General features: G+C 43.7%; 2 protein-coding genes across 5 annotated transcripts in view; one reads left to right on the top strand and one right to left on the bottom strand.

The window, feature by feature from the left end:
* LOC105937148 (SLIT-ROBO Rho GTPase-activating protein 1) overlaps positions 1 to 1676 on the top strand; it is a 45467-nt gene extending 43791 nt beyond the window's left edge. For all 4 annotated transcript variants that reach the window (XM_021324414.2, XM_021324413.2, XM_012878312.3 and 1 more), the window contains exon 23: positions 715 to 1676. In XM_021324414.2, the coding sequence (XP_021180089.1) occupies positions 715 to 1167 (453 nt within the window). In that variant the 3' untranslated portion in view covers positions 1168 to 1676. The remainder of the gene's footprint in view (positions 1 to 714) is intronic.
* A 2916-nt stretch (positions 1677 to 4592) lies between these two features.
* Positions 4593 to 12184, bottom strand: c17h12orf66 (chromosome 17 C12orf66 homolog). Its single transcript, XM_012878311.3, has 3 exons — positions 11892 to 12184; positions 8679 to 8985; positions 4593 to 5508 (listed from the first exon to the last, which is right to left on the bottom strand). The coding sequence occupies exons 1-3, from the start codon at positions 12121 to 12123 to the stop codon at positions 4689 to 4691; spliced, it is 1359 nt and encodes a 452-aa protein (XP_012733765.2). The 5' UTR covers positions 12124 to 12184; the 3' UTR covers positions 4593 to 4688.

Genomic DNA, 12184 nt, shown 5'->3' with positions numbered 1-12184 from the left:
AATTCCCCTGACCTGAACCCCATAGAGAATTTGTGGGCTATTGTGAAGAAGAAGCTGAAAGACACCAGAGCCAACAATGCAAATGAGCTAAAGGCCGCTATTGAAGCATCCTGGGCATCCATAACACCTCAGCAATGCCACAGGCTGATTGCCTCCATGCCACGCTGCATTGATGCAGTAATCTGTGCAAAAGGATTCCCAACCAAGTACTGAGTGCATTAATGGACATTTTCAAATGTTGGATTTTGTTTTGCTGTTATATATTTTTTGTTTTTACTTGGTCTGAGGAAATATTCTAATATTTTGAGATAGGATTTTTGAGTTTTCTTCAGCTGTACGCCGTAATCAGCGATATTAAAACAATAAAAGGCTTGCGATATTACAGTTGATTTGTAATGAATCCAGAATGTATGACATTTCATGTTTTTTAATTGCATTACAGAAAATAAAGAACTTTATCACAATATTCTAATATTCTGAGACAGTCCTGTATAAAGATAAAACTATAATGACCAACTTCACACTTTATGGCTTTGTACAATTCTCCCGTCTTTTCTGATAACTCGATGATAATTTTCAAGCCCATTTCAGTCACTCGAAGCCGTCTTAGAGATGTTTCGATCCAACGGGTCAGCTCTGATTAACTGGGTTGGACCGAAACGAGACGAGATCAAAGGTTTTGAGGGTCAAATTGACTCGTCTTCCTGTTTGCAGGACATCGAGGAGACGGTGACCGTAGCTCTGGGCGAGCTCCGGCAGCTGGAGCGGCAGGGCTGCCGGCCGGCCCCCGATGTGGTGCTGGACACGCTGGAGCAGGTGAAGAACGGCCCTGTTGCTACCTGCTCCTCCGAGTCCCCCAGCCCCCACAGCACACCTAGCACCCCGGGCACACCTGGAACACCGGGCACCCCTGGGACCCCCGGAACGCCCGGCACCCCGAGCCCCCTTAGCCCCGTAAGCCCAATTAGCCCGCTACCCGGACCCCCCGCCGGGCCTCCCAGACCGGCCAACCCGTCCCCTGACGCCCTGGGCTCGTTCAAGCCTGTGGCAGCTGCCCGCATGGGTGCTCCCCTGCGGCCCCCCGCTCTGAGACCGAAACCCGTGGTGCCCCCCAAGAGCAGCACCCCGCCCCTGCCCCCTCCGCTAGACAAATCCTGCACCATGTGAGCCAAACCAGGCCAAAAAGCCAGGCCGAATCAGGCCTACCCGGGCCAAAACTGGGCCAGAAGAGGAGATCAGGGTACCGCTTAATGATTCTAATCAACGCGAAGGTAGAAAGGGTAGGGAAAAGGCTTTTAATGTAGTAATAAATTATAATCTATGACATGACCTATGATATGATATGCCATGATATTTCTGTGTCGTCAGGTTGGTGTGTACTCTCTTGATGTGTAGGAGTTTCCTTTCTCCATGTATCGAAGCATTAATCAAAGGTTAGCTAAAAAGAACTGCTGGTGAGGCGGAAAGAAAGTCCCGTTAACACGTAGTCTCGGTGAAGTGAATGTTGTGTCCCCAAAGACACCCGCTGGCCGCCGCGTCCAGGACCCCCACGGGTCGGCAGGAGGACGGCGGCTCGACAGCGTGCGTGACTTCAGTTAAAGCGTTTCACTCGGTTTCAGCTGCTACGCTCACCCGGGCCTCTCAGAGGTCGCTCGGTGACACCCCCCCACCCCCAACCCCCCCAAAAAAAAACAAAAAAAAAAACTTTAATGAATGTGTTCAGCTTTTTTAACGACTGTTCGGCCATCTTTACTGAATGTTCGGTGGGCGGCCCTCGCCGTTTCACAGCATCCTTGAGTTTGTCCTCGTTTGTTTGAGCGTCGACGCCTTGAGTGCCACGACACACGAAACCCGAGCGCAGAAAGCATGCCACCTCCGTCGTGTCTGTCTGTACGTCCGCGTGCGTGTGTGTCTGTGTGTGTGTTACACTGAAGTCACTAGTTAACCTTAAAATCTACAATAAGCTAACAGGGTGGGGCTCTGTGTGTGTGACAACGCCCAAAAACTACACTTGAACAGCACAGTGAATGTGGAGCGTGGTGTTAAACTGGACCGGGCCGTGTGTGCACATGTGTGTGTTTTGGTGGAAGTGCCTTTTTTTTTCTAGACCCTGGTGTTTTTTTTCACCCCCCCCGCCAAAAAAGTTGTGAATCCACTCACGCATGTCCTGACTGAAAGAGCAGCAGCACTCCGAATGAAATGATCCCTAAAGTGTTTAGTAGATCCCTGAATTATGACTTCTAACATTAACCCATTGTGACATTGCACTTTGATGTATAGGATTGTGTCCTTGGCATGTAGCATCATGACATGTTGGTGCATTTTACCTGGAGGGAGGGAGGGATGGTGGGAGGGAGGGGGGGGAAAGGGGTGGGGGCTTTCTCTGAATGTGTTTGATAATAAACAGAAAGGGTTTCTGTCTGTCAGTGTTGCTGTATTTGAAAAACTGAGCTTCCCCCCCCGAGTCGAGCTCATATAGCCAAATGGATTGTATCAATGTGTTGTATTTATATTATAAATCAACCCTGAATAAATTAGCGTTCAAGCCAGAGACGGACTGGGAGTTTGTTTAAAAAAAATAAACAAGCAACGATGCAGGTTGAAATCACTGATCTCTATTTATTCACTGGAGTGCTGATTAGCCCAAAAAAACTGAAGTCACTGTTCGGCATCTTGCTACTCCCTACTCTCACAGAGCCCCGTAGCATTTGGCTGCAACAATGGGTGCAAGTATGTGCATACATACTTGTGTGTATATATAGTATATGCAAATTCTCAACTAGAAACGCAACTCTGTATATCATTACATCATTGAAGATATTTTTGTCATTTGTTTACTTTCAATATAATAATGCATAAATGTGTGTGCATACACATGCTGTGTATTTAATGTATAGATATACACTTGAGTGTTTATTTTGCAAATTTGTAATTTTTCTAGTGTAGAAACTGAAGCTCTGTGGAGCCTAAATCTGTTCATTAATTTAGCTCTATTTTAAAATTTATGTCAGATTTAAAGGGTAATGCACAGACACAGCATAACAGTAAATGGCATTTGACATTTTAAAAGTCTCAAGCCCCCATGAACATGAGAAAATCATCGTTGTTCGATACTTTAGCACACGTATTCCCTAGTTACTGGGCGGAAAGAGGGAGTACCAATATGGCGGCTGGTGGCTTCACAGCAACCTGTTCTACCAACAGCCAATCAGCATCCAGTGAATAAATGGAGATCAGTGGTTGAAATGTGAAGACTAAATGAATGTCAGAGCTGGCGTGACGTTTCTTGGTATGGATGGAGCTCATCTCAGTCGGTTTCCAGGATTCCTGAACACCTTAACGACCTTCAGCTCTTCAGCTGGGAACAGTCTGACCACACCATGAACTTCCTTACCATATTTTGAGATGTTTGGAGATCTTATCACTTCCTGGACTTTGGAGTGTTTTTCTGTCTGCAGGACCGTCTATAGCAGGGGTGTCAAACTCATTTTGGTTGAGGGGCCGCATTCAGCTTAATCTAATCTCAAGAGGGCCACACGGGTAAACTCATTGCAAGATTAAATAGAACTAATAAAAGTGGACTTGTTGATTTTTATATTAAATGAATTTTTACTTTTACACAATATATTATGAATAACCTCAGCGTTTTTAAGAAATGTATGTGCAATTTCAACAATACCTTTACTCAGTTAAACATTTACTTGTGCATTATGCATAAGAACTGATCACAGTGATTGTACAATGTTGAAAAACATTTATTCACATTTTTTGGAACTTAAAAACACTGTCCTGCATAACAAAATACATCAAACAGATAAAATTAAGAAATGATTTAAAATCAATTTTCACACCTGAAGCTCAGTGCTACCATCTGCTGATTAAAACACAGCGCCCCTCGTGGACAATATAGGAACTGCAGATTCTCAATTAAACTAAGTAAATTTTTTCTTTTCAATAATTGTTTTATCATTCTCTTCCTTTTATCTCCTCTTTCACCTTTTCTTTTTTTCTTCCTGTTCTTCCTTTCCTCTCCTACTTTCCCATTATAGTGTCCATATCATTTAAGATATTCTCCGCATGAATCATAATAAAACTATTTACATTCATAAATCAAGCGGAGCACTATGGCAAAAGCAGTACTGCTCCACTTGTGAAAGTCAAATCTGATGAGCTCTTTTTGACATTAAGACAACAATCCTTATTGCCACATTGCCAGAAAGGACACTGGATTAAAAAAAAAATTTAATTAAATTTTTTTTAGAATAATGATAATGCATTTAGCCACCGGGCCGAACTAAATTGTTCGGCAGGCCGGAACCGTATGTTTGACACCCCTGGTCTATATATCATTATTTTTATAATATTTTGGCCTGAATGCGTCATTTAGAACAAGTCATGGACGACTTTGCGTATAAAAACCTCGGGACTTCTGGAGCCTTTGGACCGAGGAGACAACAGGTGGATCTCTTGATGTCAGCTCAAAAACCTGCCAGCTGTCCAGCACGGTGGAGGCGGGTTGATGGTTTGGGCTTTTCTCTGCAGCCTCAGGAGCTAAATTAACCAATTAAACTCATCTTAAAGAGCCAGAGACGTTTATTTGTTGAAAGCTTTATTAGGTTAGTTTGTAAATTGTGGAAAAACACTTGGAACGTTAAGCCTCGTCGTGGTCCTGTGCCTAAAGTCTCGGCTCAGCCCTTGGAGCCCGGCTTCAGGACGCTGAAGGGTTTGGAGTTCCTGAGCGAGCCGGAGATCTCCTGCAGGAAGGAGGTGATGTGCTGGTCCTTCTCCGACTTCCTCCCGTCGAAGATGACCACCAGGGTGAAGTGCGGCTCGGGCCGGGTGAGGTAGTACGTGCTCTGGACCTTGTCGTCGTAGAACTGCGCCACCTTGTCCAGGGCGTTGAGCTCGGCGGCGCGGTCGCTCATCATCATGATGACGTTGGGCCAGTGGGTGAGCGGCCGCTCCCCCGACGGCAGCGACACCACCGCCGGGAACTGCTCCACGCCTTTGGGCGCCTCCCGGTACGAGTGCGGGTGGTGGTACCCGTGGCCCTGGAAGCTGTCCGAGCCGCGGTTGTCGAACACCAGCGACACGTTGCTGGCGTCGTGCTTCCTGATGAACGCCGAGATCTTACCGTAGTAGTCCGGCACGGCGCGGGCCGTCAGGGTCTTCATTTCCCCGGGGGCCGCCTGCCGGCTCAGCGCCTCGTGGAAGTAGAAGCTGAACTTGGCGAGCAGCCCGGCGTGGAAGCGCTGCAGCCACACGTACAGGTGAGGGGGCTGCACGGCCTTCTGGGACTGACCCCCGAACAGGTTCTTCCGGGTCTCCTTGTGCCGCTGGAAGAGCAGAGCCCAGGCGGCGAGCTTGGTGTGGGCGCCGTGGAGGCTGAGCAGCGCGGGCAGGAAGTGCCACTCCGACACCTGGGCCTGGCAGCGCAGCAGCTGCGTCACAACGTCCACCTCCGTCTGGAAGCCCTCCTCCACCCGAGCCAGGATGGGGTGGTGGAACCTGAGAGAGAACGGGGCGCAGAAGGGTTAAAAACCCGACACCGGACCCAGACCCTTGGTTCTGTTCACTCATCAGCGACAGGAATGGCAGCGATTTTCTACACCGACGCTGTAAAAAGGGAACTAAAAGTAAGATTATCACACATACACTGCAAAAAGGGAACTAAAAGTAAGTAACATTTTCTAGAAATTAGTCAATTTTTCATTGATTTGAGCTGGTAAATAAGACTATTTGCCAATGGGATTAGTAGTTCTACCCCTAAAATAAGATAATTAGATATTCTGCACTTGAAAAATGATGATGGAGATGAAATGTTCCTACTTTAAGTGCAAATATCTTGTCCCATTGGCAAATAGTCTTATTTACCTGCTCAAATCAAGAAAAGTGCACTCATTTCAAGAAAAATGTACTTAATTTTAGTTCCGTTTTTGCAGTGTAAAACAGGAACAACTCCTCTCCATCGTCTTATTTCAAGTAAATCTAACTTCAGTCTTATTTTAGGGGTAAAAATACTCATTCCATTGACATATAATCTAATTTTATCTGCTCAGATTAGGGACAAATACACTGTAAAAACAGACCTAAAAATAAGTAAAAAAGGTCTTTAAATGAGTGCGTTTGTCCTTGATTTGAGCAGGTAAATAAGATTATCTGCCAATGGAATGAGTATTTTTACCCCTAAAATAAGATAGTTAGATATACTGGACTTGAAATAAGATGATAGAGATGAGTTGTTCTTATTTTAAGTGCAAAAATCTTATTCCATTGGCAAATAGTCCCATTTACCTGCTCAAATCAAGGATAAATACACTAATTTCAAGAAAATCTTACTTACTTTTAGTTCCCTTTTTGTAGTGTATGCATCTACACTGCAAAAAGAGAACTAAAAATTAGTAAAATTTTCTTGAAAATAATGTATTTGCCCTTGATTTGAGCAGGTAAATAAGATTATGTGCCAATGGAATGAGTATTTTGACCCCTAGAATAAGATAATTAGATATACTGCACTTGAAATAAGATGATGGCGATGAATTGTTCCTATTTTAAATGCATAAATCTTATTGGCATCTTACTTACCTGCTCAAATCAAGGATAAATTAACTCATTTCAAGAATATTTTAGTGATTTTTTTGTTCCCTTTTTGCGGTGAACGTGTTTGTTCTCAGGTAGCAACGATTATACAAACAGACTGCAGTGATTTTAAAAATTTTAAATGAAGGAAGACTGAATCCACACAGCATCTAAATTATATACACAGACTAGCAGTGATGCTCAACGCTCCCTGGGAACCTGCTGCTGCTTCTCCATTAATCAGCTTAATTTTTAATCTCTGGTTTCCTGACACAGAGCCGAACTTTTAGGCCCATTTCACCATCAATAATAAGGTGGAGCTTAACGTTTTCTGTGTTATCCCTTCCAGAACCAGTCTGGATCTGTGTTTGGGATCCACACTGCAAAAACGGATGTAAGAATAAGTAGAAATGTTCTTAAAATTAGTGTTTTTGTCCTAGATTTGAGCAGGTAAATAAGATTATCTACCAATGGAATGAGTATTTTGACCCCTAAAATAAGATAATTAGGTATACTACCCTTGAGATAAGATGATGGAGGTAAATTGTTCCTATTTTAAGTGCAGAAATCTTCTATTGGCAGATCTTTTTTACCTGCTCAAATCAAGGAAAAATACACAAATTTTAAAGAACATTTTACTTATTTTTAGTTCCGTTTTTGCAGTGCAGTTGTCTCTCACTGCAAAAAGGGAACTAAAAGTAAGAAACTTTCTTGAAATTAGTGTATTTTTACTTGATTTGAGCAGGTGAATAAGAATATTTGCCAATGGAATACGATTTTTGCACTTAAAATAAGAACAATTCATCTCCATCGTCTTATTTTAAGTGCAGAATATCAAATGATCTTATTTTAGGGGTAAAAATCCTCATTCCATTGGCAAATAGTCTTATTTAGCTGCTCAAATCAAGGACAAATGCACTAATTTCAAGAAAGTTTTACTTTTAGTTCCCTTTTTGCAGTGCAACGATCTCCCAGTTTATCTCAGGTCGAGTTGAACAAGTTGCTCTTCTTTATTCCACTCAATTTCAGGTTTTGGCATGTTGTGCACGGTGGTGGCAGCATCATGCTGTGGGGTTGGACGAACAAAGGATGCTTTATGCTAAATCTTCTGATGGCTAAAACTTTGGTGCTTCGGGTCCAGAAACGCATCCAAGCTGGGCTGGGATGGAGCGAGCAGGTCCAACGTACGGCTTCTAGAAAAGCCTGAAATGAGCGGCCGGGACTTAAAAAGTCGGATCTGTGTCAGAAAAGCAAACGACGCTTTAAAGCATCGCGGCAGAACGAGGCTGCAGGAAGCAGGCGGTGGAGGAGCAGCTTCGTCCATCATTAGTGCGTCTCCTTCATTTTGAGCTAAACCAAAAACAGTGGTAGCTGCATGTTGTGTAATAAATCCCCCTGGAAAGAGCAACTAAATATTTAAACAGCAAAAAAAATTAATAATGAATGAAATCCATGACCAGAAGTGCACCTGTGGGGACATTCAGGTACGTCCGTCTTACCTAACAGAGGCTCTCCTGATTTACAGCCTAATGTTTTAATGCCTTTGGCTGTAGCGTTTTAAAAGTGGGACTTTCCTTGGACTTTTTTTCAGATTTTCACTGATTCCTGGGTAACAATAAGCTGAAGGTTGGCCTGGTTCAGCCCGCTGTGCAGATTTTTTACTGCAAAAAATGGGGGAACTGCAGAAATTATCCTTTCTGGTTGAAAAACAATAAAAAAAAAACTAAAGAAAATCATTCAGAAAGTGTTGAAGGGATGAATACCTTCCAGCAGCCATTTAGGGTGCAGGACGGCCTCAGCCTGCTTTGTGCTCCAGCAACGACTCTGTTTCGCTGACACATCTACCCCCCCCCCTCCACCAACCTCATTGTGTCACTTTTTAGCAGCGCTTTACTCTCTAAATATAAAAAAAGAAAGAAAGGGAGCGTGCTTGGTGCTGCAGGGGTAGTTAATCATTTACAGGAACGCACGCAGCCAGCAGCTAAACTCCTAACGGGTCACGGTGAAACTTTAAGCTGCAGACTGATTGGTGACCCTGAGCAGACGTGACGGTCCCCCCCTCCTGAGGAAAAGACGCGCTCGGTGCAGCGGATACACACTTGGAGCTGTATTTCTGCAGCGTGGCCTCCAGCGCCGACACCAGCTCCTCGGAGTTCACGCTCTTCTGGCTGCCCAGCGAGTGCAGCTTCTCGTACAGGTCGGCCATCTCCATGCGGGCCTGGGTGAAGTGGCAGAGCTGCTCCGACAGGTGAGAAAGGAGGTCCTCCAGGGAGGAGGAGGAGGAGGAGGAGGAGGAGGAGGTGGGCTGGCTGTGGCGCCCCACGGTCACCACCTTCCTGAGCTCGTTGTACAGCGACGTGTAGACGGTGCGGATGGAGTCTTTCCGGCTGAAGAAGGATTGGCCGCCTGCAGAGGGATGAGCAGAGAAAAGCTGCTGAGGTGGACAGATTGTCTCCTAACGCAGCTGCTAGAGCGCCACCTGGTGGCGGCGTTCAGCAGCTCTATCTGCTCTCGCCTAAACTTCTGTGATGAAACGACACGATGAGCTCAGCCCATTGCTTAAAATATCTAGAATAAAATATCATGCCCTCATCCAAAGAGAGAACTAATCTGCATATTTGTTCATACATCTGTGACCCAGAGCTTCTGCCAAGACAAAAAAAAAATATTAAAAATGGCGATTACGTGTGTTCGGAACTAAAAATTACCTTTAGAAAATGATTTATGAATTTTAATAAGCTGCCTGAATGCACACTACATTAAACGAACTGTAGCAGAAAGACCGTATCAGAGGCGCACAAAGTAAACGAGGCGAATAAGGATATGTTCTGCACGTCTTGATGCTCAATTTAGATTTTTTGCTGAGATCTGATTTATTTATTTTTCTTTTTTTTTTGGGGGGGGGGGGCATTCATACAACTATGAAATGCAGCCGTCATCATTCTGCTGTCTGAACGGTTCAAGACCGCAAAGCGACCCGCGTCTGTAGATAACAGAGGGAGACGTCACACAGCAGCGCGCTGTTTGTGGAAGTAATGGTTAATATAATAGTTTCTAGAAGTGTTCAAAAAGGTTTTGTTTAAAAAAGAAAAAAAAGAAAAAGAAAAGAAAACGCAGATACCGGCCGGCATCTCTCCTTATTATTAGGAAGCTGTTGAGCAACAGGAGCCGACAATATTAAGACCACATGACAGCAAGACCAAATAAGCTAAGAAGAAAGCAGGATAAAATGTGAGAAGATCGTTCAGAGTGCAGACGCTTTGAAAAAAATAAAAAATAAAAAAAATCAGATACATATCCGAATTAGTACCACATACAGAAGTAGCACAGATTGGATTTTTTTGGGGGGTGAAAAGATCGGAATTTAGCCGTTCACACTGCCGTGAGAAAGACAGATATAGGTCGCATATGGGCAAAAACATTGGATTTGGGTCACATTTGGGCAAAAATATAATATAATAATCATCTCTATTGTGATAGCAACATATACTCAAATGAAATTTGTTCTCTGCATTGAACCCATCCACTTGGGGAGCAGTGGGCTGGCCCTGTGTACCGGCCGGGGAGCCTGTCAGACCGCGCTGAGGGAAGTAAGAACCCTCATTGCAGCTCTTGCTGCTCCCATTGACCCCAGAACGCCATCAAAACAAAAAAAAGTCGCTTATTCAAAGAAAATTGCTAGAAGGGTCTGAAAAGTTGCTAAATATGACAAAAAGAAAACGCTAAATGAGCAACAACGGACTGTTGTCTCTAGTTTTCCTTCCCTCCTGAGCAGCACGGTTGTAAGAATTTTGTTCCAATATTGTTGCAAGTAAAGAACATGTTTTGTGAATGGAAATAAAAAAAAATAAAAAAAATAACCGAAAATTTATGGAGTGAATTTTGTTCCAATATTGTTGCAAACAACATGGAACAAGATTCACCCCCATATGGTAGCTGCAGCCAAACAGGAAAGCACAGGCAGTGTTGGCTTTTCAAAATATAGTACATTTTAATCTTTCCTGATATTGGGTGTGTCTCAATTAAGGGGCTGCATCCTTCCAATGATGTATTTGTAGGCCGATTACATCATTGCCAGACGCCAAATGTGAGTAAATTTTCCGTTTGCCAAGTAAATTTCAGAGGGCTAGCTGCCACATGGTGAGTAAACGTCATCATTTGGGTGGAGGCTTCTTTATGTTCCTCTGCTTTCAGCTCGTATGACAACAAATGTGCACGTATACAAACACACGCACATGTGACGTGAGAACATTGCTAATTGTATCCCATGATTCATTGCAGGTTTAAAATTTTTTTTTTGTTTTTTTTGTTTTGTTTTTTTTAAAAAGGGAAACAGCAATGGTGGAGGGGAGTAAAAAACTGAATAAAGTTGTATTTATTACGATTTCTGTGACTAAAGTAACGTTAAAAACGTTTTTAGGCGAGAGGTTAGCCATGTTATACCGAAATATCTGCTCGGTTTAATATATCGCTTGATTTTAAAAACGCTCAGCTTTGCGTTGTCGGCTTCCACCTCCGAGGCTCACCACGCCGAGAGAGAACGCCTTTCTACCGACTGTGTTGGAAAAAAGTTCTACAAAAATCACGCAAATTTATTATTGTGGTATTTTGTTTAGTGATATAGTTATAATGAATTAGAAAATAATAAAAGATGACAAATTAATATTTTTAAATAAAATAATGTGGCCCATAACGAATATGTAAAAGGGGAATATAAAAACCGTGTACAGTTATTTGCAAAGCAGAGGAGGCAACGGGCTTCGCGCTGTCTCGGTTGCTAAGCAACAGGAGTAACGCCGGTCTTTTTCGCGTTCTACGTAGATAGGGTCCTTCGAAGGATACTCATGCATACTCGGAATTATGGTTAGTATAGGTGTGCAAATATAGGCTATACGTAATAAAGGGTGTAAATATATCGTATGCTTTACATTGTTTTAACATTTTTAAACGTAATTCTGAAGCTGTAGCGGCTTTTATTTCAATTCCATGTAGCGGAAACCCTGAATAGAGAAAACATGGAGCAGGTCAGCCGATCATAATGACTCAAAACACGCAAAGAATCAACCAAGAGAGGTCGCAAAACAACCAAAACCACTAAAAAATATATGCGGATAATCTCCGAAACTCCAGGAAAATATTGTGAGGAGACTAAACTGGGCCTGTTCCATCAAACAAAGTTTAATGCCTAACAGAGTCACGTTGTTGTTGTTGTTGTTTTTTCTCTAACAATAAAAATTAAATATAAATAGGCCGCCTTCCTTCCGATTACAAGTCTAAAGCGGGTCTTCGGTTAAAAAAAAAAAAAAAGTTACCTATCTTCTGCCCCAGGAATGTCAGGTTGTGGTACACCTTCTCCGCGGCGGCCAGGTGAGCCAGCGCAGCCAGCAGGGAGCTCCAGATGGGCCCGGAGCTCCGGCTGCTGTCCTTCTCCCGCTCCACGTAGTCCTTGGCCCGGTCGAAGGAGAACATTCCGAGCTGAGCGAAGAAGCTCTCCAGGATGGCCCTCTCCCGCGGGACGGGCCGCAGCTCCTCCACCTCCGCCATGGTTCTGAGCTGCTCGGCGTTCGCCGACTCCTCCTGAGCTAGAAGTCTTCTTCTTCTTCCT

Source organism: Fundulus heteroclitus, chromosome 17, assembly GCF_011125445.2.
Source record: "Fundulus heteroclitus isolate FHET01 chromosome 17, MU-UCD_Fhet_4.1, whole genome shotgun sequence".
NCBI lineage: Eukaryota > Metazoa > Chordata > Actinopteri > Cyprinodontiformes > Fundulidae > Fundulus > Fundulus heteroclitus.
The sequence above is the reverse complement of the archived record's forward strand: the minus strand, read 5'-3'. Positions and strand labels throughout refer to the sequence as shown.

What these genes read in the sequence shown, in the direction of transcription:
- c17h12orf66 (XM_012878311.3), bottom strand. Translation starts at nt 12,123, where the DNA reads ATGGCGGAGGTGGAGGAGCTGCGGCCCGTCCCGCGGGAGAGGGCCATC. An exon ending in ATTCCTGGGGCAGAAGATAG is followed by an intron (nt 8,986 to 11,891) that starts GTAACTTTTTTT and finishes ATCCCTCTGCAG; the next exon opens with GCGGCCAATCCTTCTTCAGC. An exon ending in CTGCAGAAATACAGCTCCAA is followed by an intron (nt 5,509 to 8,678) that starts GTGTGTATCCGC and finishes GTTCTCTCTCAG; the next exon opens with GTTCCACCACCCCATCCTGG.